We start from the raw sequence: 22,781 nt of genomic DNA, 5'->3' as shown, positions 1-22,781 counted from the left end.
GAATCTGTCTACCCAGCAGGAGAGGCAAGTTTGGTCCCTGGGTGGGGAAGATCCCCTCGAGAAGGGAATGGCAACACACTCCAGTATTCTTGCCTGGGAAATCTCAAGGACGGAGGAGCCTGATGGTCTACAGTCCATGGGATGCTAAAAGAGCTGGACCCAACTCAGCAAATAAAACAGCAGCAGCCACCTCCAAAGTGGGGAGGGGCGGGAAGCCGACTCTGTAAACACGTGTTCCTCTGCCCCAGGGACACCCATGGCTGTTGAGCAGCCTTCATTGAGAACCCACTGTGCTCAGAATGGCTGGCCTTCACCCCATTGGGAGAGCAGGGACCTCATCAGAACAAAACACCCTTGTTTACTGACCCCTCGAAGAAGGGAACTGCACCCTCTATCCCTTCCTCACCCCCACCCCAGGGGGCCCAGCCTCAGTGTGGACAGTCCCCTGGGGTTCCCATGAAGCCTGAGCAGCCGGCTGGGCTCTGCTTTCAGCCTGTGGACCTCCCCCTCAGGCTGACTCTGGCACATTCTGGAAGGTGGGGACCTGAACCCTCAGGTGTGTGCTGACCAGCTGAGGCCTGGGCACCTGGACCTGTCCCCAGGGCACCTGCCCTCAGCTTCCTGCTCACAGCCCTCCTGGGGCCCCTTGTAGAAAACACCCAATTTTAAACTTTGACCCTCAGTCACTCTCAGACCTGGTGGCCTCTGGCCCGTATATTCTAGCCCTGGGTCAGGATGCTCTGCCAGGAGGGGAGGTCAGAGTTCAAATGAGGATGCAGAGGAAGAAAGCACTGCCCCAGGCTTGGGGTGAGGAGGGGGAGGACAGGAGGGGCATCTGTGCTCCTGGAGTGTCCTGGAGCTGAGGGCTAATCTTCTCAGGCCAGGAGGGCGGGAAGACCCTTGAACCTTCTGACCCCTACTCAAGGCTGAGTGAGCCTCTGAACAGGGTGACATTGGAGGAGTGTTCTGGGGGGATGCAGTTGACTAAAAGAAAACCACACAGTGAGAGAGCTATGATGGAGTGAGAGATTCCATCCCAAGAGATGGGGGAGGCCAGTTCGTGGGGCTTCTGGCCAGGAGTACAGGTGGGCTTTCCTGGCTCTCTAGTGGTAAAGAACCCGCCTACCAATGCAGGAACCGTACGAGACCTGGGTTCGATCTCTGGGTTAGCAAGATCCCCTGAGGAGGGCATGGCAACCCACCCCAGTATTCTTGCCTGGAGAATCCCATGGACCGAGGAGCCTGGTGGGGTACAGGCTGTAGGGTCGCAGAGTCGGACACAACTGAAATGACTTGGCATGATGCACAGATGGTGAAGGATACGTCTGGGCGAAGGTGACTCTACTGCTTGCCACAGAGAACAGATATATCACAAGTTAAGGGTGACGGTGCCTTTCTTTGTGTGGGGAAACGCAAGCAGGTGGGGTCAGTGAAATTCTTCCTGAGTCACCTAACGATCTAAGAGGCTGCTTGTCCAGATACACAGAGTCCGTTAACGTCTCTAATTCCTGTCTGAGCACAGAAGTGCACTGTGAGTCAGCGGCTGCAGAGGATTCATCTTTGCAGAACAGGACAGTGAGTAAGACACTCTGTGCTCCTCTTTTGTGTGCAGGGTCAAGCCCAGCAGGCTGCAGCCCTCAGCTGAGTCACTCAGGGATGGCCCCTCGGCCTTGGTGACCATCCAGGAGCCCCTGGGAGCTCCCCCTCTTCTCCAGATGGTCTTGAGGGTGACAGTCCTCCCAGGAAAGGCAGCATGGTGGTGCCAGGGTCCCACAGCCCCTCCCCTGGGAGAGGCCCCAGATGGGTCAGAAGAGTGATGTGATGGCCTTCAAAGGACCCAGGGTTTTGCACTTAGAGCCCGTGGACATTTCAGCCTGGCCCCAGCCCTTCCACCCGCCGCCCCGGGGCCTTGGGGAAGCCCTGAGATAGCCATGGGGGGGATTATTTTACTGTCCCTTCACATCCCATCAACCCCACTCTCTTTAATCTAATAAAAATTGTTGTTTATTCTTAAAGAACACAGTATTCTCTGATTACTTGAGCACAGGATCATTGTAGAAATTCTGGAGGAAAAAAAGTTGAAGAAACTGTAAAAACCTACAGTTCCCAAACTCAGACATACTTCCTGATGATATTTTATGTTCGTCTAGCTTTTCTGGAAGTATATGTTTCTATGGATTCAAACGGAACGGGCTTCCCAGGTGGCACCAGTGGTAAAGAACCTGCCTGCCAATTCAGGAGCTATAAGCATATGCAGGCTCGATCCCTGGATTGGGAAGATCTCCTGGAGGATCTCATGGCAACCCACTTCAGAATTCTTGCCTGGGAAATCCCATTACAAGAGGAGCCTGGCAGGCTGCAGGCCAGTGGGTCCCAAAGAGTCAGACACCATTGAAACGAGTTAGCATGCAGGCAGTCATTCAAAGGGAAATTGGGACGATGCTGTCTGCACAGTTGGGGGTTTAGGCTGCCTGGTTCTGCTGATGCCCCCACAGTACTGTCAGATGTGCCCAGCCTCAGCACAGGCCCTCAGTCCACACCAGACACGTCCACACACAGGAGCTGTTATGGAACCTGTAACTGAGGCAGCTGCGGTCACAGGAGCGCCCCAACCAGATCCTCTGCTTCCCCGCAGACCCTCAGGTGATCCCAGGAGCACTGGCTCCTCCAGGCTCAGCGGCACTTCCAGGAGCAGGGCCCCTCTCTGCCACACGACAGACCCCAGGGGTCCTCCCCCTTGATGACCATTTCAAGCAGCCCCTGAAGATGGTCGTTACCAGCTCCTGCCTCCCCCAGGAACAGCTGAGGAGTCTGCCTCTGTCCGCAGCGCTCTTTCTGAGATGCCTCTTGGAAACTCCCGAGGAGGGAGGGCATCTCCCAAGATCAGAAGGAGCCGCATCCTGGGCCCTGGCCTGCCTCTCTTTGGTCTGGGGTTAGAGTCTTCCCGAGAAGCATCCTGATTCTCGGGTAATTCTGGGAATGGAGGCAGAAAGTTGAAAGGAGAGAGCAGACTCTGTGTGTGAAGGTTCCTCCACCACCTTCTCTGGGGGTCACGCGGGGTGACTAGGGCAAGAGAGACCCAGAAGCCAGGGTGTATGGGCCAGTGTCACGCTCAGTGGGATGAAGGGAAGCCTCTTTGAAGGGCTCTAACTTTTATGTATGTTTTTGTAACTGCATGTCCCTCCCGGGCCTGCTGGTCCAGGGACTTCCCGGGATTGGGGCATAAGCCTCACCCCCCCGGCACTGGTTCCCACTCAGCCCTCCACAAATGTCTGTTGAATAAACAAGAGTTGATTTGGGAAAGAATTCACACTGTTAGAATAGAGTACTTTAAACAAATCAATAAATAACAACACAAAATCAACCAACCAACACAAAAATGGACTTATCCTATCCCCAAAATTCCCTTGCTAAGGATGCCTCTCACCTTACAGGTGAGGATTCTGTGGGGAGCAGGTTTGAACACCCCAAGTCTTCTGGCACCCTGGCAGTTTCCAAGGGTGCTCCCCCAGGGCCCAGAGTAGCCAGGCCAGTCCCCAGGAAGGTCTGAGTTGGCTCAGGGACTCTCGTCTGGTATCCCCAGCTCCTGTGCCTGCAGCCCCACCAGTGACTTGCCTGCCATGCCCCAGCTGCTGCCAGGGAGCTCATAACACTTGCACAGGACTTGCCCTCCAAGGTAAACACCCGACTGGGCCCCACCGGGGGAAGGACACCCACTCTGCGCACTCTGCGCTCAGAGGCACTAGAACAAGGGGGAACTTGCTCTTTGGGGACCAGGGGGAAGTGCAGGCTGGTAAGCCTGTGTGGAGGCAGGGGGACAGCAGCAGGATGGGTGTTTAACTGAGGAAAGGGGGCAGGCAGTGCCGCCTCAGTCAGGGCCACCGAGGGATGGGGTCACCAACCCCCTCATGGCACTGTGCCTCCTGTACATAAACGCAGCGCTTGTGAGCACACCAGGGGATTCCCTCTTGGGATACTATCCCCGGAGACTTGCTTTCTGTTTACCTCTTATTTCACTGCTATGCAGAGTACATCATGCGAATTGCCAGGCTGGATGAAGCACAAGCTGGAGTCAAGACTGTTGGAAGAAATACCAACAACCTCATAGATGCAGACGATACCACTCTAAATGGCAGAAAGTGAAGAGGAACCAAAGAGCCTCCTGATGAGGGTGAAAGAGGAGAGTGAAAAAGCTGGCTTAAAACTCAATATTTATAAAACTAAGACCATAGCATCTGATCCCATCACTTCAGGGCAAAGAAAGGGAAAAAGTGGAAGCAGTGACAGATTTTCTTTTCTTGGGCTCCAAAATCACTGTGGATGGTTACTGTAGCCATGAAATTAAAAGATACTTGCTTCTTTCAGAAGGAAGGAAAGCTATGCCCAACCTAAACAGCATGTTAAAAAAACAGAGACATCACTTTGCTGACAAAGTTCCATATAGTCAAAGCTATGTTTTTTTCAGTAGTCATGGACAGATGTGAGAGTTGGACCATAAAAAGCCTCAGTGCTGAAGAACTGATGCTTTTGAACGGTGGTGCTGGAGAAGACACTTGAGAGTCCCTTGGACAGCAAGGAGATCAAACCAGCCAATCCTAAACGAAATCAACACATCGGCCACCTGATGCGAAGAGCTGACTCACTGGAAATGACCCTGATGCTGGGAAAAATTGAAGTCGAAAGGAGAAGGAGGCAGCAGAGGATGCGGTGGTTGGACAGCATCACTGACTCAATGGACACAAATCTGAGCAAACTCTGGGAGACAGTGAAGGACAGGGGAGCCTGGCATGCTGCTGCCCATGGGGTCACAGTCAGGCACAACTTAGCAACCCAACAACAACAGCTTTTGTAAATGCTGGGCAATGAACACGTTGTCATAAGGGATAACAGTGCTCTAATGTTTAAATCACCTAGTGAGCCATTCCTCTTCCAGGCAGAGCTGCCTCCCCGTGTCTACTGTGGCCAATGAATCTCCGTTCCTGTTGCCCCATCAGCAAGGTGACCTAAGGTACACTGACAGGGCTCGTCGCCAGAGGGGAGAGGAGAGCGTCCAGTCGGCGGTGGCCTTCGAGCCAGGGTCTGGGCAGCCCGCAAGCATCAGGGACCCTGGAGGGAGCTGTGGGGACCACGTGGCTCAGCCAGACTGGCGGAGCCCCCCTCCTCCCTGACTCTGAGGGGCCACTGCAGGAGTTAGACCTTCAGGACCGAGTTACTCAATGCACAGCGGAGGCGGGGCAGAGCCAGACCTACCTCATGATCCCTGAAGCAGCAACAGGCACCCCAGTTATAAGCACTTCCATAAGTAAAATGTTATACTATGTTGAAGAAAATAAAAGAACGTTTAGATAAAGGGAAAGGCATATCTGGGTGTTGGTTGAGGAAGGATGAATACTGAAAATGTGATTCTTTCAAAAAATGATTTGTAAAGACAAATAATTCCCAAGAGCACTGATTGCTGGGGCAGCTGGGGACAAAATAACCAGATGTTTGAGGAATGCAGCCATTTCATAAAGCAAACATCATGCTTCTGGGTGATTCCATCAGAAAGAGAAATATTAATGGGTCAAGAATTTTAGTCTTACATTTTAAAACTTAAAAATTTCTAAAGTACGGACGTTCCCTGGTACTCTAATGGTATGGATTTTGCACTTTCACTGCCGTGGCCTGGGTCCAATCGCTACTTGAGGAACTGAGATCCCACAAGCCACGTGGCATGGCCAGCTTGGCTGAAAACATTCTGGACCTGAGACTGAAAAGACTGTGACGTGAATGCTGACATCTGGACTGCAGGAGCCCTAGGGAGATCACTGAAAAGGAAAAGGAAGGATGTGCATTTCTTGGAGTTTAGATAAAAGAAGAAAAGAAAATGCAAGATTTTGGTTGGAAGGGGGATATAGGCACTAGGGTGAGGAAGTAACTAAAACACTCCCCTCCCCTAACCAAGGGCTTCCCAGGTGGCTCAGTGGTAGGGAAGCTGCCTGACAAAGCAGGAGATGCAGGAGGCACGGGCTCAATGCCTGGATCAGGAAGATCCTCTGGCCGAGGACATGGCAACCCTCTCCGTTGGCTGAGGAAATGGCAACCCCCTCCAGTATTCTTGCCTGGAGAATCCCATGGACAGAAGAGCCTGGTGGGCTGCAGTCCACAGGGTCGCAAAACACCAGACAGGACTCAGCAACTGAGCCCAGCACAGCCCTCCTCACCAGAGACAAGAGGAAAAGTTTAAATCTTCCCCAAAAGGATGATGTACATAGGAATGAGCACAAGCGGATTCTTCCTCAGCTGCTCTGGAAATAAGGCGACACTGGACCAGGGCTTTCGAAATATCGAGGAAACAAGAAGCCATGATTCTGGGACTGTGAACCCAGCCTCAAAGCTCACAAACACAAAGCCCTGTTTAAACACATCCTTAGGCCCATGAGCCCTTGGAGGGTCTGCACTCTGAGACCTGCCCTTCAGTGGGGGTGCCGAGTGTCTGAGATGCCAGCAGACATGTGTTCACGAACGTGGCCACATGCCTCGGGAAAGCTGCTCAACCAGAATGAGAGAATACAAGTCTACACATGTCAGCATAGGATGGGTGAGGGCTGGTCCACGAGGATCCATAACTGGATGCCTGGAAAGAGAACTCAACTATCAGAGACTGTCACGTTGGATAAAAATCTAGATAGCTTCTACTTATAAGAGATAAACCTACCTTGTGGACACAAAGGGCTGAAAGTAAAAGTCTTTAAAATAATCTACCGTGAAGATTCTAACAAGAGACAGTTAGTGTTGCTGTACCGATATCAGACAAAAGAGACTAAGATAAATTGGATGATTAGGGTGAAGTGGGTCACTATCTGACGACAAAGGCTCAGTTTACCAAGAAGGTAAAGTCTCCTACATACGAACCTTCAAATTGAGAGCTTTCCAAACTGCTAACGTGTGTTCGCATGTCCATTCACGTAAGTTGATCCACGTGTCTGGCATGCATTGCCATATGCAAACGTCCTGCACAAGCTGCTGTGCTTTCGGGCACCTCACAGTACTATATAGAGTATATAGAGTCTTTATTTCAGGGACAAGACCTGAATATGGAACAGTGCATGACCTGTGCAGCAGCCCTCAGAACCGAATCCAGTGTTACCAAGTCATCAATGTACTGTCCAGACATCACCGATCTGTTTTTCAAGAGGATAGATAGAATTGAATTCAGTGAGGAACCAGAACCTATGCCCGTGGGTCATGAATGAAGTTGCAGCTCGCCCTCCCTCTCCTATTGCTGATCACCCTTCATGTCTACCATCTCCCACCTCCTCTCCCTCCTTTTGCAGTTAGTAACTCTGCTTGCCTCTTCACCTGACGCCAGACCCTGTATGCCAGTACTGCACTACTGGATTTTTCAACAGACTGCACTCTAAGATTTAAACGTTCCATTTCTTGTGTTTGTGGGTTTGTTATGTATTATTTGTGTAAAAAGTACTATACACCAATTGGTCTTCAAAGGTGGCCCTACTGGTAAAGAACCCGCCTCCCAATGCAGCAGACATAAGAGATGTGGGTTCAGTTCCTGGGTAAGGAAGAGCCCCCAGAGGAGGGAATGGCAACCCACTCCAGTATTCTTGCCTGGAGAATCCCATGCACGGAGGAGCCTGGCGGGCTACAGTCCATAGTGTTGCACAGAGTCGGACACAGCGCAAGCAACTTGGCACGCATGCATTACAAACCGATTACAGTATAGCAGTCCCCACTCCAGTGTTCTTGCCTGGAGAATCCCAGGGACGGGAACCTGGTGGGCTGCCGTCTATGGGGGCCACAGAGTCAGACACGACTGAAGCGACTTAGCAGCAGCAGCAGCAGCAGCAGCAACAGGACTACATAGCCATTGTGTTAGTCGGGTACCAAGGCTAGCTTTGTTGGACTCACAAATTAGACTTGTGAATGTGCTCCCAAAACACACATGTAAGGTTCATATGTAGGGGACTCAGTGTATAACACTTTAAGTATTTTTGCATCTAATAGCATAGCTTCCATATATGCTTCTAATAGCATATGATAAAAGACTGCTAGAACCACAGGGAGAAATGGATGATCCTCTGTCTTCGGAGCAGTTCCAACCCACCTCTCCCAACCATTGACAAATCAGCTCAAGCTGAAAACATTTGGCAAGTACATAAAAGATCTACATTACCCCACTGACCACTTTGATGGGAGGGACCCCAGAAGATATAGGGATGTCTCAAGGACCTGAGGCGTTTACAAAAACTGTGTGTGTGTGTCTGTGTGGCAACTGAGACACAAAATGGCAAAATGTCCCAGTGAGGGGGCCCAGAGAATGAGGACAGAAGTTAGAAAGAAGTCACAAGCTGCTAACAGAAAGATAAACATGCCACCACTTCTGGAATATGAAGAATGTGCTGCTGAATATTTGTTTGTAGTCAGATAGGAAATCAGAACTGAAATTGACAAATTCCTAGAACCAAGACAAAACGAAACTCCACCCTTCCCGTGATGCAGCAGATGCTATGATTTGAGGGTGAAACTTTCAAGAGAAGTAAAGGGATGACATTGAGGGAGCCTAGTGCCCTTGAAAGACAGGTTCCCAGGTTGCACAGCAAAAGATGCACGCCTTAGACAAGCGTGAGTGTTTGTACAGACACAAGAAATGTCTAGAAAGCTCTAAGAGGAAGTGTCCACAAATGTTACCTTTGGGAAGTAAACAGGAGTCCCAGTGAGATACAGCACAGTTCATTTCTCTTATCTTCTTGGGACATTTGAGTGGTTTCAGTTCAGTTCAGTTCAGTCACTCAGTCGTGTCCGACTCTGCGACCCCATGAACTGCAGCATGCCAGGCCTCCCTGTCCATCACCAACTCCCTGAGTCCACCCAAACCCATGTCCATCGAGTCGGTGATGCCATCCAACCATCTCATCCTCTGTCGTCCCCTTCTCCTCCTGCATCACGGTCTTTTCAAATGAGTCAGCTCTTTGCATCAGCTGGCCGGAGTACTGGAGTTTCAGCTTCAACATCCGTCCTTCCAATGAACACCCAGGACTGATCTCCTTAAGGATGGACTGGTTGGATCTCCTTGCAGTCCAAGGGACTCTCAAGAGTCTTCTCCAACACCACAGTTCAGAAGCATCAATTCTGTGCTCAGCTTTCTTCACAGTCCAACTCTCACATCCATACATGACCACTGGAAAAACCATAGCCTTGACTAGATGGACCTTTGTTGGCAATGTCTCTGCTCTTTAATATGCTGTCTAAGTTGGTCATAACTTTCCTTCCAAGGAGTAAGTGTCTTTTAATTTCATTGCCACAATCACCATCTGCAGTGCTTTACTTTCAACATAAACTAGTTTCATTTTCCAATGCTTTATCAGGATACCCATTGTCATCAAGGTCCCAGGAGGTCTCTTTCTGTAGGGACAAGACTCTAAGTGCTCAGCTGAAGCTCAAGGCCCATCAGTGTGTGGGACTCTCCTCTCCTCCTGCTGCAACAGCCCCTTCCCAGGAGCCCCCATGAACTGAGAGACCCTAGGCAAGGCTGGATGTGAGGGGAAGCAAGAACTGATTTGGAAGGTGGCCTTGGAACTAGACCCTCCCTCCAGCACAGAGGAGAATGGTGGGCAAGGATCAAACACAACATGTGGCAATTTGGTCCCCAGGCTGGATCATATGTGAGGCCCTTCGGATGGGGCCAGGGACCCAGGCCTTCGTGCCTCTTTGTGGGGAGGATGAATTTCACACTGACTTTCATGCACCTTCCTGTGAGGACAACTGACTCTGAGGTTTATTTATCCACCAGGCAAAGGTTACTCCTTTGGCACAGCCAGGACTTTGTCCTGTTCAACTCAGCTCCAGACACCAAGTTGTTGCTCAACGTTCAGGCCCTGAGTCCAGCTGGAGAATGGCCCTTCTTGCCCTTGATCTCCTTAAAGATCTAGAGGATCCACCTGTGGGGCAGCTGGAATGTTCTTTCCTGTCCAGTCTAGGCCCTTCCTCTGCCACCCACAAAATTCAGGGATCCCCTAGAACTTGGTTCTGCATTTTCCTTTCTTTACATGAAAGCTGGGCATCACCCACACCAGCAACTCTCTGCCCACTTGATGAGTACTTGCCCAGCCTGAGTCCACAGCCTCTCCCCTGGTGGCCCAGAAATACTTCTTTGCCCCTTACTCCGCTCTACACCCTGCCAGCAGGTCACTTTAGGTTCTATTGGAAGGGGACAGTCCACATGGCACTCAGTTGGTACTGCGGACCTCTGGGCTTCCTCACCCCACCTCCAAACCATCAATAACTGTGGGGTCTCCCTTCTCCATACACCTTTGAGGCTTCTGCTCCCCCATGGAAGGACCTTCAGACTCACTGCCCCCACCCCACTCCTGCCTTCCAGGGGGCTTTATTGGAAGTGCAGGTCTGATGAGGGATGTCCTACACTGAACAGAGAAAAACTCTTTCTCCTGCCCCCAACCCCTGCCACAGCATCCCTGCTGGGTCTCTCTCTCCCAGGCTCTCTCCTCGGGGGGGCGGGGACAGAGCCAGGCCCAGCCCTGCACATGCCCCTTTGTCTCTGGTCACCCTTGGCTCATGACTCCGCTGCCCCAGGTGTGACCTCCCAGGACACATGCTGCCCACAGCTGAGGCTGCACACCTGGCCCTCTGCCACAAGGAAGATGGAGCTGGGAGGGTGTACGCAGGCAGGCTAGGCAGCGGGATGATGACAGCAGCCTTCCTCCTGGTCTGCAGGAAATCTGGGCACTGCTGGTGAGAGCCCGGAAGCTAGTGAGGCTGGACGTGGACCAAGGACTCCGGGTTCAAATCAACAGCAGCCGCTTGCCCCCAGCAATTTGAAAAAAACAGAGCCTGGAGTTGAACAAAGAATGATTGAAACACCTCTGTCCTTCCCCACTCTCGTGACTCTCACACATTGCCCTTATTCCCCACTTTCAGAGTCTCAAAGAGAGACTTCTATCTTAGTGATTTTTATAAGCACCAAAACCTTTTCTACATGAGAGACGTACACACCCCTGCAAGGAAACTCCTGGCTTCCAGCACTTCTCTGAGGTCAGCACCTATTGGACTCCACCCTCTGGGAATGAGGGCACTCAGGTATGCCCCAGGGACACCTGTTTTGGCCACAGAGTGTCTCTATACACAGCCTGCTAGGACTCTCCGTGGGGAGGGAGCCGGGAAGAGGGGCTCCTTCTGCTCAAGGGCTAATGAAGGACAATTTATAGTTTAAACTCTTTACCACTTGCTCCTACTCACTCTCGCTCCTTATCCCTGCCTGTGTCCCCAGCATGACTTCTATCTAGGTGGACCCAACTTGCATTTCTGAAAGATGGAATCAGGCTCTGAGGATTCTCAATGGGCAGGACTCTGCCCAGTGTCTGTGTGTGGGGGTGATGTACACAGCAGGGGACTAGCAGGTCCCCAGATCCACGCAGGGGGGTGAACACACCCAGCTCCCCAAAGGAGGATCTGTTCAGATGGAGCTTGAAAGGGGAGAACTCAGGAACTGGCTCTCCTAGAAAACTGCCACCTACCGTTTTCTTTAGAATGACCATCTAATGCCCTGCGTTTAATAAAAATGTAATAAGAAATTCACTATCAAGAAACTCATCTTTTCCCCTGAACTCAGGGCAGTTCCTGAAATTGAGTGACTTCCCATAACTTGATGTTTCCTTCCTGAATGTTGGACGTGGGTGTCAGACCTCACGTGCATGGATTCTGAATCCTCCTTCCCGCCTCCTCCTTGCTTGGCTCCGCCCTGGAATCTTTCGGGTTTAGTCCAGCCGCGCAAACCAGCGCACAGACAGGCTGAAGCTGCGGACCGGCTGGGCAGGCAGAGAGCAGAAGACGCAGGCGTGGAGGAGGCGGGGTACCCGGGCGCAGGTGAGAGCTTGAGGGGCGGTGGCCGGGGCTCCTGGTGTCGGACCACTCAGCGTACTCAAATGGGGGCTGGGTTGATGGAGATGGGGCGCTGAGCTCTCAGGATCTGCGCTCTGCGCCTCCGCTGAGGGAGTGAAAAAGACAAAGACTTCGCAGTCCTGGTGGGGAACTGCGTCTCTGCAGGGCGGCCCCAGGCTTGGCTCTGCCCCTCTGTGGAAGGATGGAGAGTTGGCATCTCGAGCTCCTAGACGTCCACACATCCGCACAGAGCCCCTGCTGCCCAGGACCACATCTGGGACGGAACACTTTCACATCCAAGCCAACACTGTGGCTCTCATACTTGCCCACACGCTCACTTTCATGCACATACACACTTGTGTGCACTCACAAGGGGCACACATGCACACTCAGCTCATTCACTCACAAACACTCATTAAGACAGAACGAAACCTCTGAGACTTCCCCTAAGGTCGGGGGAGAGGGGCACTCCACTGACTCTTTCTACGCTCTCCTTTCATTTTTGGTTAAGCTGCAGCAGCAATCTCAAAATTCAATTCACCACCCACTACTGGTGAATGATCTGCCATTTGAAAGCCACTTTCCCCTCCCAGTGCCTGAGAAGCCAGAGCCCCTGGGAGGCCCTCATCCCCTGGGACTAAATAATGAAGGTGGTGGGAAGGTACAGGCCACCCCTCCCCTCTCCCCACTCCACCCCCCAGAGAGTGCAACCAGCAGGTGCAAGGAGGGGGAGGATTCTCAGAGGAAGTGCCTTGTGAAAGAGAGTGAGAAGTAGCTCACTGATGGGCTGGCCTGCACTGAGGCTGTGAGCCGGAAAGGGTTTACAGACTCAGCCCCCAGGCCTGGAGGAACTTATTACTGCCCAGTAGGGATCTCTCGTGGCCATAGCAGCAGGGACAGGACACAGCAAAGCCTCCCTGGACTGGGGCATCCCTTCCCTCTGAGCCAGGGTTGGGGCTCCGTTTCAGTGTCTCCTGAAGGTGGTTGGTCGCCTCCCTCCACACTGTTGGTCAAAGGCCTGCCTGGACAGCAGGGTGCTCACCATCCCATGTAAATATCCAGGTACATACACGTTACCACTGAGCCTTTGCGTGGGAAACCTGGTCCAGCTTCTCCTAGGTGCTGCAGGTATGGAGATCCCTGCTGACCGAGAACCCCTGTGCCCCTGGTCAGCTGATAAGCCTCGAGCCACATACCTGCTGCCTCAGTTTCCCCAAGGTCCTGTGGCAGGACAAAGTGCTGGCAACGGCATGCACTTTCCAAGGTGTTCCACTGACTCCCAAATGTGATCAGGTCCCCAGTGACAGCACAAATCCCAGCTGTGTGCCCCAGCTTAATACATGGAGATACCAGCAGCTGTGACAGTGATCTGAGAAAATGATGAACTGTTGCCTCACTTTTCCCAACTCCAGAAACCTCAGGGCCCCTCCAGCTCTTGCCCCATCATGCAGTCTTCCTGTAGCACCCCCGACCCTCTGCCTTCTCACCCCTCTCTTCCCCTGTTGTGCCCTGGCCTCTCTCTCTCCCATTTTCCTGTCCTTTGCAGCATCAGAGACAAGAGGAGGGACTCAGGCAGAGGAGTGGAAATGCCAGACTTAAAAACCCATCTGAATTTCAGATAATGAATCACTTTGAAATGTAAATATGTGGCAAATATTGCATAAAATATACCTAAATTTAAAAATAAGACAGCAGTGGAACCCCAGACTGATAAGGGCGGCAAAGGTGCCTGAGGACACGGGGAGCTCCTCCCACCCCTAGTCCAGCTTCTCCATCCCCAGTCCAGCTCCTCCCACCCCCAGTCCAGCTCCTCCATCCCCAGTCCAGCTCTTTGCAGACACCCCTTCTGAACTCTATAAGGTGGAAAAGTCTGTATCTCCATTGTACAGATTTGGTTTAATTGAGACTGGTCGATGGTTTCCAGGATCTGCCTCAACCTGGAGTTTTTCCCAGCTCCTAGGCTGTATCGTCTGACGATGAGGAGCCAGGCCCATGGTGGTTGGAGTTTGGGAGCAGAGCCTGGTGGGAAGGGACCCTGGCATTTCCTTTTCCAGATTCTGGAACCCTCCAGGGGCTTTCCCAGTGAGGAGAACCTCAGGAAGCACATGAAGTTGAACTGAGAGGCTCGTGTGTGAGGGCAGAGCCCCACCATGGCCTAGGGAAGGCTCAGGGAAGACTGGAGGTTTAGGGGCAGTGGGAAGAGCGGCAGGGAGTCCCAGCCAGTGCCCGTCTGGGAGCCCACACCTTCAGCAACCTTGGACAACATGACAGAAGATGGCCAGGGCTCACCTGTGCACAGGCCATACTCCCTCAGGAGGACTCCAAGTGGTGGTAGAAAGTCTGTGACACTTCCTGCTTTCAGAGTCTTCTGGTCTTTTCATTATCTGTGAGAACATACCTATAAATAACACATCTAAATAAATAACACAAATGGGTATTTAAGGTGAAGCTAAAACAGATACTAATGTTTAAAAATGAGTCAATGTTAAATAATTTTTAGGACATAGGGGTATGTGAAAAGTGAAAGTGTTAGTTGCTCTGTCATGTCTGACTCTTTGTGACCCCATGGACTGTAGCCCACCAGGCTCTTGCATCCATGGGATTCTCCAGGCAAGAATACTGAAGTGGGTTGCCATGCCCTCCTCCAAGGGATCATTCCAACCCAGGGGTCAAACCCACATCTCCCGCATTGCAGGCAGATTCTTTACCATCTGAGCCACCAGAGGAGCCCACCAATACTGGAATGGGTAGCCTATCCCTTCTCCAGGGGATCTTCCCAATCCAGGAATCGAACCGGGGTCTCCTGCATTAAAGGCAAATTCTTTACCAGTTGAGCTACCAGGGAAGAACTAATTTTTAGGACATAGGGATAGTGTTGTGAAAACCACAGAGGTTAGGGTGGAGAGGCTGGCAGGGCAGGGAGGCTGGCAAGACAGGCTCTCTAGGGTGTTTCCCTGGCAGGTAGACAAAATATGAGATATTGAGAGCAGAGGGTGGTTTGGTGAGCCTGACGTAGGCTCAAGGGACCCCACACACCTTTCCCAGGGGGCCATGCCCTCGCCGCTGGAAGACACCATCCGCCCTCTCACCCGACCTCTGGACTTCAGCCTGCTTCGTCCCTTTTGCTTTCCTTTTACTTGTCAACACATACGCTCCCTCCCAGAGTCCAGTTGGGTAGGTCAGCGTGTGTTGCAAAAACACCGTTTTGCTGAGGTCACCCCCTCTCCATGTCACCTGGTCCAGGTGCAGACCAAGGTTGACCTTCGACTCATTCAGCTCTGCCGGGCCCCTGCCCAGAGCTCACTGGAGGGGACTGACCGCACCCTTCGTGTGGCATCGGCCCTGCAGGGAATTCTGAGCAGGTCTGCAGGGACTGAGCACCTATTGTAGGCAGAGCATGTGGGGGCCCTAAGGGCCCTCCCCCCAGCACTGTGTGTGTGTGTATGTGTGTGTGTGTCTCTGTGTGTGTGTCTCTGTGTGTGTCTCTGTGTGTGTGGGTCTGTGTGTGTGTGTCTGTGTGTGTGTGTGTCTGTCTGTGTGTCTGTCTGTGTGTCTGTGTGTGTGTCTCTGTGTGTGTGTCTGTGTGTGTGGGTCTGTGTGTGTCTGTGTGTGTGTGTCTATGTGTGTCTGTGTGTCTGTCTGTCTGTGTGTCTGTCTGTCTGTGTGTGTGTCTGTCTGTGTGTGTGTGTGTGCTGTGTGCAGGGACAGGGTGCTCTCCCAGGGAGTGGGAGTAGGATCCTGGAAACTTCTGAAGAGGGGGTGGCTTCTCCAGGCTAGCTTGTCCTGGCTCCACATGGAGTGAGACCCTGCGTGGTTCAGGACTGTGAATGAACCCACTCATTCATTTACTTTCAATCAACGTCCTGGTGGCTCAGAGGATCTGCCTCCAAGGCGGAAGACTCAGGTTCGATCTCTGGGTTGGGAAAATCCCCTGGAGAAGGGAAGGGCAACCTACTCCAGTATTCTTGCCTGGAAAATCCCATGGACAGAGGACCCTGGCAGACTACAGTCCATGGGGTCACAAACAGTCAAACAGGACTGAGTGATTTTCACTTTCACTTTTCACTCAGCATCCCAGAAAGTGTACTAGGAACTTGAAACACGACTCCTAAATTTATGGGAAGGATGAAAGCTGGACAATGGTCAGGAAAACATGATGAGGAAAGGTTTTGAGGGGGTGAGATTCCTTCTGGATACTATAGACCCCTGGCTGTCTCCCTCCCAGAGAGACCACAGCTGCCCTTCCCACTAAGTCTCCTGGTCGCACTGGGCATTTGGTGATGATGCCAGGTCACCAGCAGGAGGCTCCCCCTCTCACACATGGGGGATCACTGGTCTCAGAGCACAGGCTTAGGTGGCATTCTTCCTTTGGGTCCCTGGGGGGTTAGCCCTCCATGTGACCCTGAGGACACCTGCCTGCTCCAGCCTTGGGGCTAGTGGGCAGGCCTCCCTGGAAACGTATTTTCAGCCTGGGGAGACTTGGCCTGCCTCCCCATCGATAGGACACACAGGCCCACGTTCAATGGGGAACAGGGGGGCAAAGGCTGTTCTGAGGTCAGTGGAAGCAGCAGAGTGGCTGGGATCCGAGGGGAGATCTTGAGGAGACTGGAAAGGCTGGGGGTCCTGCCCAAGGCTTCCTCCAGGACGGGTCAGTGGCCAGAGATGAGCACACAAGATCAATCTCCTGCCTGCTCAGGCAGGCTCAGGGGAGGACATCCCTGGGCAAGGGTCTCCCTTCAGGCAGCCCTGAGGGCTCTGGCTAGGAGGCCAAGAGTCACTGTCGAACACCAGCAAGGATGCCTTTGGGCCCGATGGGTCACTGGGCACCATTCTGTGTATGAGAACCTTCCAATTTAAGAAAAGTTATTTTATAAAAAATACTCAGGAAAAGAATTGAGCAGATCTTATCTAAGGTGCCAGAAAAAGCCCCAGCACAGGAAGTTGCAACACCTCTTTCTAGAACATTCCATCACATGAGGTTCTCAGCAGTAAGTAATAGTGTTGAGCTATTTATGTCCCATCCTGGCAATTGCTGAAAGGCAGCTACTGGGTTGTGTCTACATGTGAAATCTCAGCCTCTCTTGCATTATGCTGAGCAGGCTGGGGCAGGATCAGGGCAGCTGTCTCTCTTCACTCAATCACCAAATTCTTGGTTCTAAAAAAAAATAATTAAAACCGTGTTAATGTTCTTGTGAGAAACTAATGTCCAAGGAAAGATAAACAGCCATAGAGAGAAGCTACCTTCCTGGGGTGAAAACACATGATGGACAGCATAGTGGCCTGTACCCTGCGGCTGGCAGGGCCTGAATGGCCCCACAGGGTGGGGGTGCCTTGGCCAGGGCGACAGGGTGCTTCACTCTTCAGTGCCTCAGGCACCACTTGTCCTCCTGGAAAGGAGCAACATTAGACCTGTGACATGCCACTTGCAAACAGACCTTGAGGAATATTCAAGATTTGAGCATAAAAATAGACAAAATTTGACGGTGATGGATATTCCACCATCTGGGAAGCCTTTTAAAAAGGATACTGTACACAAACAAACAAAAACTAATTTAAAACAAAACCCTGAAGCTTTGAAGGAAAAGACAGACAGGACAACATAAACACGTGGAGTCCTTATTCCAAAGACGATCTGGGGAGAAATGATGATGGAAATGTACTTACCCTGGAAGGCAGTTTGTTTCTTTAAGGGGTTAAAGTCTTACAAAGCTGTAAGGAGAAGACAGACACTCCCAGGAAGAGGAGCAAAGGGTTTGCAAAGGCAGTGACAATGCGGAAATCTGAAGGGCCAGAAACAGGGTGAGCTGGTCAGCCCTCCACAGCACCAGGTGTCACCAGGAAGAGGCGGAGCTAGAAGCCAAGGGGACAGGGCAGCTCACAAGCTAAGACAAAGGGAATCCTTGCAGCCACTGAAGTCAAGCTTTCAGGATCTGGGGAGGCAGACCTCACCAGCAGCACACTACAAAGTGAGAACCAGACACAGAGAAGTGGACAGAACATGACCCCAGAACACTCCCTCCAGTGTCTGTGGTTTGTGCATGATTATTCCAATGAGGGGAAAGCTGAGGTCTGGGGAAAGAGGGAGGGGCCAGTATGAGTGTCCTGGGGCAGCTGTGACCAAGAACCACAAACAAGAAATCAAAAGAAGCAAAGTTTGCCCTCCTCCAGTTTGGAGGCCGGAAGTCCAAAATCAAGGTATCAGCACGGCTGCAGGGAAATATCCTTCCTTGTCTCTTCCAGCTTCTGGTGGTTGTGGCGTCCCTTGGCTTGTGGCCACATCCCTCCAGTCTGTGCCTCTGTCAGCTCCTGGCCTCTCCCTGTGTCTCTTTCTTACAAATTTCTCTCTTCTTACAAGAAAGCCAGTCACATTAGATTGGGTCCACGCTGCCCTAATACGACCTCCTCTTTATGGCTGCAAAGGCTCTATTTCCAAGTAAGATCACCTTCACAGATTCTGGGTGGACATGTGTTTTGGGGCCACCTTTCACCCTTCCCTGATGGATCAGTGGTAAAGAAAGTGCCTGCCAATGCAGGAGATGCGAGTTTGATCCCTGAGTCGGGAAGATCCCCTAGAGAAGGAAATGGCAACTTACTCCAATATTCTTGCAAGTGAAATCCCATGGACAGAAGAGCCTGGTCGGCTACAGTACATGGGGTTGCAAAGAGTCAGAAATGGCTCAGCGACTAAAGAGCAACAACATTCACCCTTGTACATACAGTACAGAGGGCGAGAAGAGAGAGACAGTAGTGGGCTGTTTAACCTGATTCCACGTATGTAAAATCACATACATATGTGTGCACAGAACACGTGTCTCTCAGGTGACGTCTTTCTTCCTCAACTACAAATGTTGTACTTATGTGAGAAAAGAAGGCTGTCCTTCTGACAGTAAATTAGGAATAGAAGCAAGTTTAGAACATCAAGGGAAGCCAGAGACAGGAGCACCGGTCACAGGGGTCTGGGGGCTGAGACTGTCCCTCGCCATGTCATTCTCCTTGTTTGACCCAGAATCTCCTGGAGTCAGGACTGGGGCTGGTCACCAATGGCCCTCAGCTCCTGGAAGCAATTACATCCACACTTTCCTTTGCTCCTGGCCCTTCTGCCCAGTACCCAGCAAAGTGGAAAAGGAAAATCAGAGACACTGAATTCAAAACCAAAGGGTACGAAGCCCATGGCATTCTGGAAAAGGCAAAACTCCTGACATGGTAAAAAGATCAATGGTTATCAGGAGTTGGGGGAAGGATGGATGAATGGATCGAAAACAGAGGATTTTTCGGGCAGTGAAGCAACTTTTTGTTGTTGTTCAGTCACTAAGTCACATCCCATTCTTTGTAACTCCATGGATTGTAACCCGCCAGGCTCCTCTGTCCTCCACTATCTCCTGAGTTTGCTCAAATTCATGTCCATAGAGTTGGTGATACTATCTAACCATCTCATCCTCTGTATAGTACCTAATGGTAGCTACATGTCATTATGAAAAGTGAAAGTGTTAGTCGCTCAGTCATGTCTGAGTCTGTCCATGGAATTTGCCAGGAAAGGCTACTGGAGTTGGTTGCCATTTCCTACTCCAGAGGATCTCCCTGATTCAGGGACTGAACCCTCATCTCTTGTGTCTCCTGCATCGGCAGGCAGATTCTTTACCACTGTGCCGTTTGGGAAGCGCAAATGTCAGTTTTACTGGATGTCAAAGCCTGAGATGATCATTTGTTTCAGAGGAAGTGAAAGTTCAGCTTTCCGGACTGTAACTCACGGGTAGCACAGGAAGGCTCTTTTTGTTGATAAAAGCAAATCTGGAGAGTGGACCAAATGTCCCCAAATGCCAATCCTCAGAATGCAAGAGCCAAGAGGGACAGGGAGCATCCAAGGTGGTCTTAGGCTGGTGTCAGGTTCAAGTGGCCACACGAGATTCTGTGTGTCATGACCGTCTCTACAGGACACATGCTCAGGGAGTTTTGCATGTTTTATATAAAATTCAAGATAAACCCAGCAATATAAATGGACTTGTGTCCCAGGGACTTGTTTCCTGTCTCATCTGTGTTTCTCATCCGTCTGACAGTGGTCCCACTGCAGACATTATAAAGGTGTCGAGAAGGGTCATGACACAGTTGGGTCAGGGAGGAGCTTGGGGACCCTCACCCACCCTGGCCAGGGTGCAGCCCCTCTCACTGGCTTCCCAAGGAGCCTAAGGGAACTCTGACTCATCAGCTTTCCTTCCTTCAGGGAGTGTCCCCAAAACCAGTAAGGAGGACGAGGGACCCCTTAAAACTCATCCACGTCCTGCTGGCCATGCTGACGTCAGCATCCACTCTCCTCGCTCCCCGGATATTCTGGGTCCTCTTGTTGTTGGCCGCCTTCAGGAGTGCTCAGAGTGGAAGTAAGTCGCATGGTCCCAACTCTGCCAGGGGGACCCCAGCAGGGGCAAGATGGGTGTGGGAGGAGAGACCTAGATCAGGCCAGGAGGGGCCCAGGCTCCAGGTCATGCCAGTGACCCCAGGAAGGACAGTCAGTGGATGTCCTGAGGTCTAGCCATGACCCACACGTGTGACTTTCCCCCCACAGCCTGGGACAACCCCAACTGCACCAAGGGTGTGGTTTCTGTGTTGAGGGGCAAGCCAGCCACGATGAGCTGCAGCATCTCCAATGCCTTCTCCCACATCAACATCTCCCTGAAAGCGAACCACACAGCACCCTGGAAGCTCATCTTCAGTGTAAAGCCCCCAGGAGACTTCTGCCAGGATGGATGGCAGCTCCGGATTTGGGAGGGTGAGGCCCATCTGGTGATTGAAGAAGCCCAGGACATCCAGGCAGGGCAGTACAAGTGGAGTCTACAGGGGCGCCAGAGAAATGTCGAAAGCACCACCCTGAACGTCTCAGGTCAGCGGAGCAGAGAGCGGGGGTTTGACCCCAAGAACTGCTCTGTTTGGCTGGGGGCGGGGGAACAATTTGGGAGGAGTGACTCCTGCCCACCTGAGGTGCCCAGAGCCACGGAGATGAGGCCTGAAGAGGACTTCTACCCTGCCCCACCCACGGCTGTGCTCTCTCTGAGCTTCTCACGGCAGCCCCAGCACGTGTGCCTGCTCACTGTCCCCCTGTGCTCAGGGAGCTGGCGCCTCCCTCCCTAAACACCGCCTATCCCCCCACCCCCACCCCTTGCTTTGCTGCAAACTCCCCAAGTAACCGTCGCTCCCTCCCCACCCTCGCTTGTTCATACGCAGTCAGAGTCACCCTGAGCGCTGGGGACAGGAAGCAGGGGTCCAGCTTTGCCCCGGACCAGGAACAGTGGGAGGGGCTGAGAGGCACCCCTCAGCCTAGCCGGGCCCTGGGCGGGGGACACAGTGAGGCCTTTATGAACTCCTGTATCCAGGGCTCATCTGACACCTGGGGTGGAGGGGCTGCTTCAGGGCAGGCACTGGGCAGGCCCCCACCAACCTGCCCTGTGTCTCTTTAGCAGACCCGCATTACCTGCCTCTCACACCTCCCACAGGTAGGTGTTCCTATCTTCATCCTGGGCTACAGGAGGGGAGCCCCCAGAAAGCCCCCTTGGGTCTTCCCTCCACAGACACCCTCACCCTCTGTGCCTGGAGCCCTGCCCATCCCATGCACCCATCCCCCTGCCACTCTCCCACCCATGGGCTTCCCAACCACAAGCGATGTCCCCCTTGAGGGTGCCCCCAAGGTGGTGGGGGCTCCTGCACAATTGAACAAAGGAGGCAGGGCCTGGCCCCACCCCGCAGGCCCGTGCATAACGCTGCGCAGTCTCCAGACTGATCCCGAGGACAAGAGCCAGAACCACGTGGTCTTCCCCATCCTCGCCCTGGTCATCCTCTCCATCCTGCTGATCTGCGCGCTGGCCTGGCAACGAAGGCGTGGTTACCCACTCTCCAGGCTCCAGCAGGTATGGGCCACTGTGCCTGGTCAGTGGGCTGGGGAGGGGATCTCGCATGGGGTCATCTCAGACCTGGCATAAACACTCTGCCCCATGTCCATGTACCCACCAAGACTAGTGAGAGAGAGTGAGCAGTGCCCCTTCCCCAGAGGACCCCAGCCAGCAAATGCAGTCCCAGTCCCAGAACACAGATGCCCCACCGCAGACAGGCCACTGATTCCACACTGTCCCTAGGACCCCCTGGACGATGGCATGCGGGCTTCCTTCTCCTTCCACGAGACCTAAGATGTGTGGGCGGTGGATGTGTCTGCAGATGCACCTGCAGACAGAGGGGTGTCTGCACGTGGCTTTCATCTCCCTCCCTCCCTCCTCTCTCCCCCAGGTAAGGAGGCTCTGAGCCCGGAGTACCCAGTGCACCGCACTACGCAGAGCGGAATCGCTGTGGGCACGACCAGGCCAAGAACTAGGAAGCTTGGCAACATCCTGGCCTCTCCCTAACACACATGCCAAGGAGGGGTCCTTAGTAGGTCCTGGGGTCCAAAGTACAAAAATCTCAAGTTCCAAAGCACTTGACCTAACAGGACCCTCCCCCCTCCTCCACCCAACCCATGCCTGGGCTCCTCCTCTGGGCAGGAGTGCCACGCTGCAGTCACCTGGGAGATGCCCCAGTATGGGGTCCTCGGCCGATCATGTCTTTGGACCATGAATAAGACCCTCTTGGACCCTCTTTTCTTTGGACCATGAATAAGAACCAGTTTGAGGGACCTTCCGGGAAGCACCTGTGGAACCAAAATGAGGATATCAGTGGCCTGAGATGATGCATGAAGCCTCCTCCACCACCCCCAAAGGGTAGAGCAGTCCCTCTGGATGGGAGGCCGGACAGGTGGCTGCTGGTGGAATCTGTGTCCAACCTCCCTGGTCTCCCCCAGACCTCTCTGTCACCTGCCCCACATGCTGCCCCTTCCTGTTCCCAAATGTATATCAAACAGTACCCCAAACTGT

General features: G+C 52.6%; 1 protein-coding gene and 1 long non-coding RNA gene across 10 annotated transcripts; one reads left to right on the top strand and one right to left on the bottom strand.

Annotated features, from left to right (window-relative positions):
* The first annotated feature begins 9,297 nt into the window (after positions 1-9,297).
* On the top strand, positions 9,298-22,781 carry LOC105000458 (secreted and transmembrane protein 1-like). Of its 9 annotated transcripts, none has more exons than XM_010856375.1 (6): positions 11,781-11,880; positions 20,114-20,267; positions 20,453-20,767; positions 21,345-21,377; positions 21,628-21,788; positions 22,162-22,781. In XM_010856375.1, the coding sequence occupies exons 2-6, from the start codon at positions 20,180-20,182 to the stop codon at positions 22,174-22,176; spliced, it is 612 nt and encodes a 203-aa protein (XP_010854677.1). In that variant the 5' UTR covers positions 11,781-11,880; positions 20,114-20,179; the 3' UTR covers positions 22,177-22,781. The 9 variants fall into 9 exon arrangements, with proteins under 9 accessions (XP_010854680.1, XP_010854681.1, XP_010854673.1 ...); XM_010856374.1 differs by having other exon boundaries at positions 21,342-21,377; XM_010856373.1 differs by lacking the exon at positions 22,162-22,781 and adding an exon at positions 22,014-22,155.
* LOC105000457 lies at positions 15,908-18,457 on the bottom strand. Its single transcript, XR_826747.1, has 3 exons — positions 17,560-18,457; positions 17,137-17,282; positions 15,908-17,050 (listed from the first exon to the last, which is right to left on the bottom strand). It is a non-coding gene; the product is annotated as an uncharacterized LOC105000457 (long non-coding RNA).

Source organism: Bison bison, unplaced genomic scaffold (genome assembly GCF_000754665.1).
Source record: "Bison bison bison isolate TAMUID 2011002044 unplaced genomic scaffold, Bison_UMD1.0 scf7180017864371, whole genome shotgun sequence".
Classification (NCBI taxonomy): Eukaryota; Metazoa; Chordata; class Mammalia; order Artiodactyla; family Bovidae; genus Bison; species Bison bison.
This window is presented reverse-complemented; position numbering and strand designations above follow the sequence as displayed.

Excerpts from the sequence above, each read along its gene's own strand:
- LOC105000458 (XM_010856370.1), top strand. The coding sequence starts at position 11,709 with ATGGATTCTGAATCCTCCTTCCCGCCTCCTCCTTGCTTGGCTCCGCCC. Across the intron at positions 11,881-20,452 it reads GGCGGGGTACCCGGGCGCAG|CCTGGGACAACCCCAACTGC; the intron begins GTGAGAGCTTGA and ends TTCCCCCCACAG. Across the intron at positions 21,789-22,013 it reads CACTCTCCAGGCTCCAGCAG|GACCCCCTGGACGATGGCAT; the intron begins GTATGGGCCACT and ends CACTGTCCCTAG.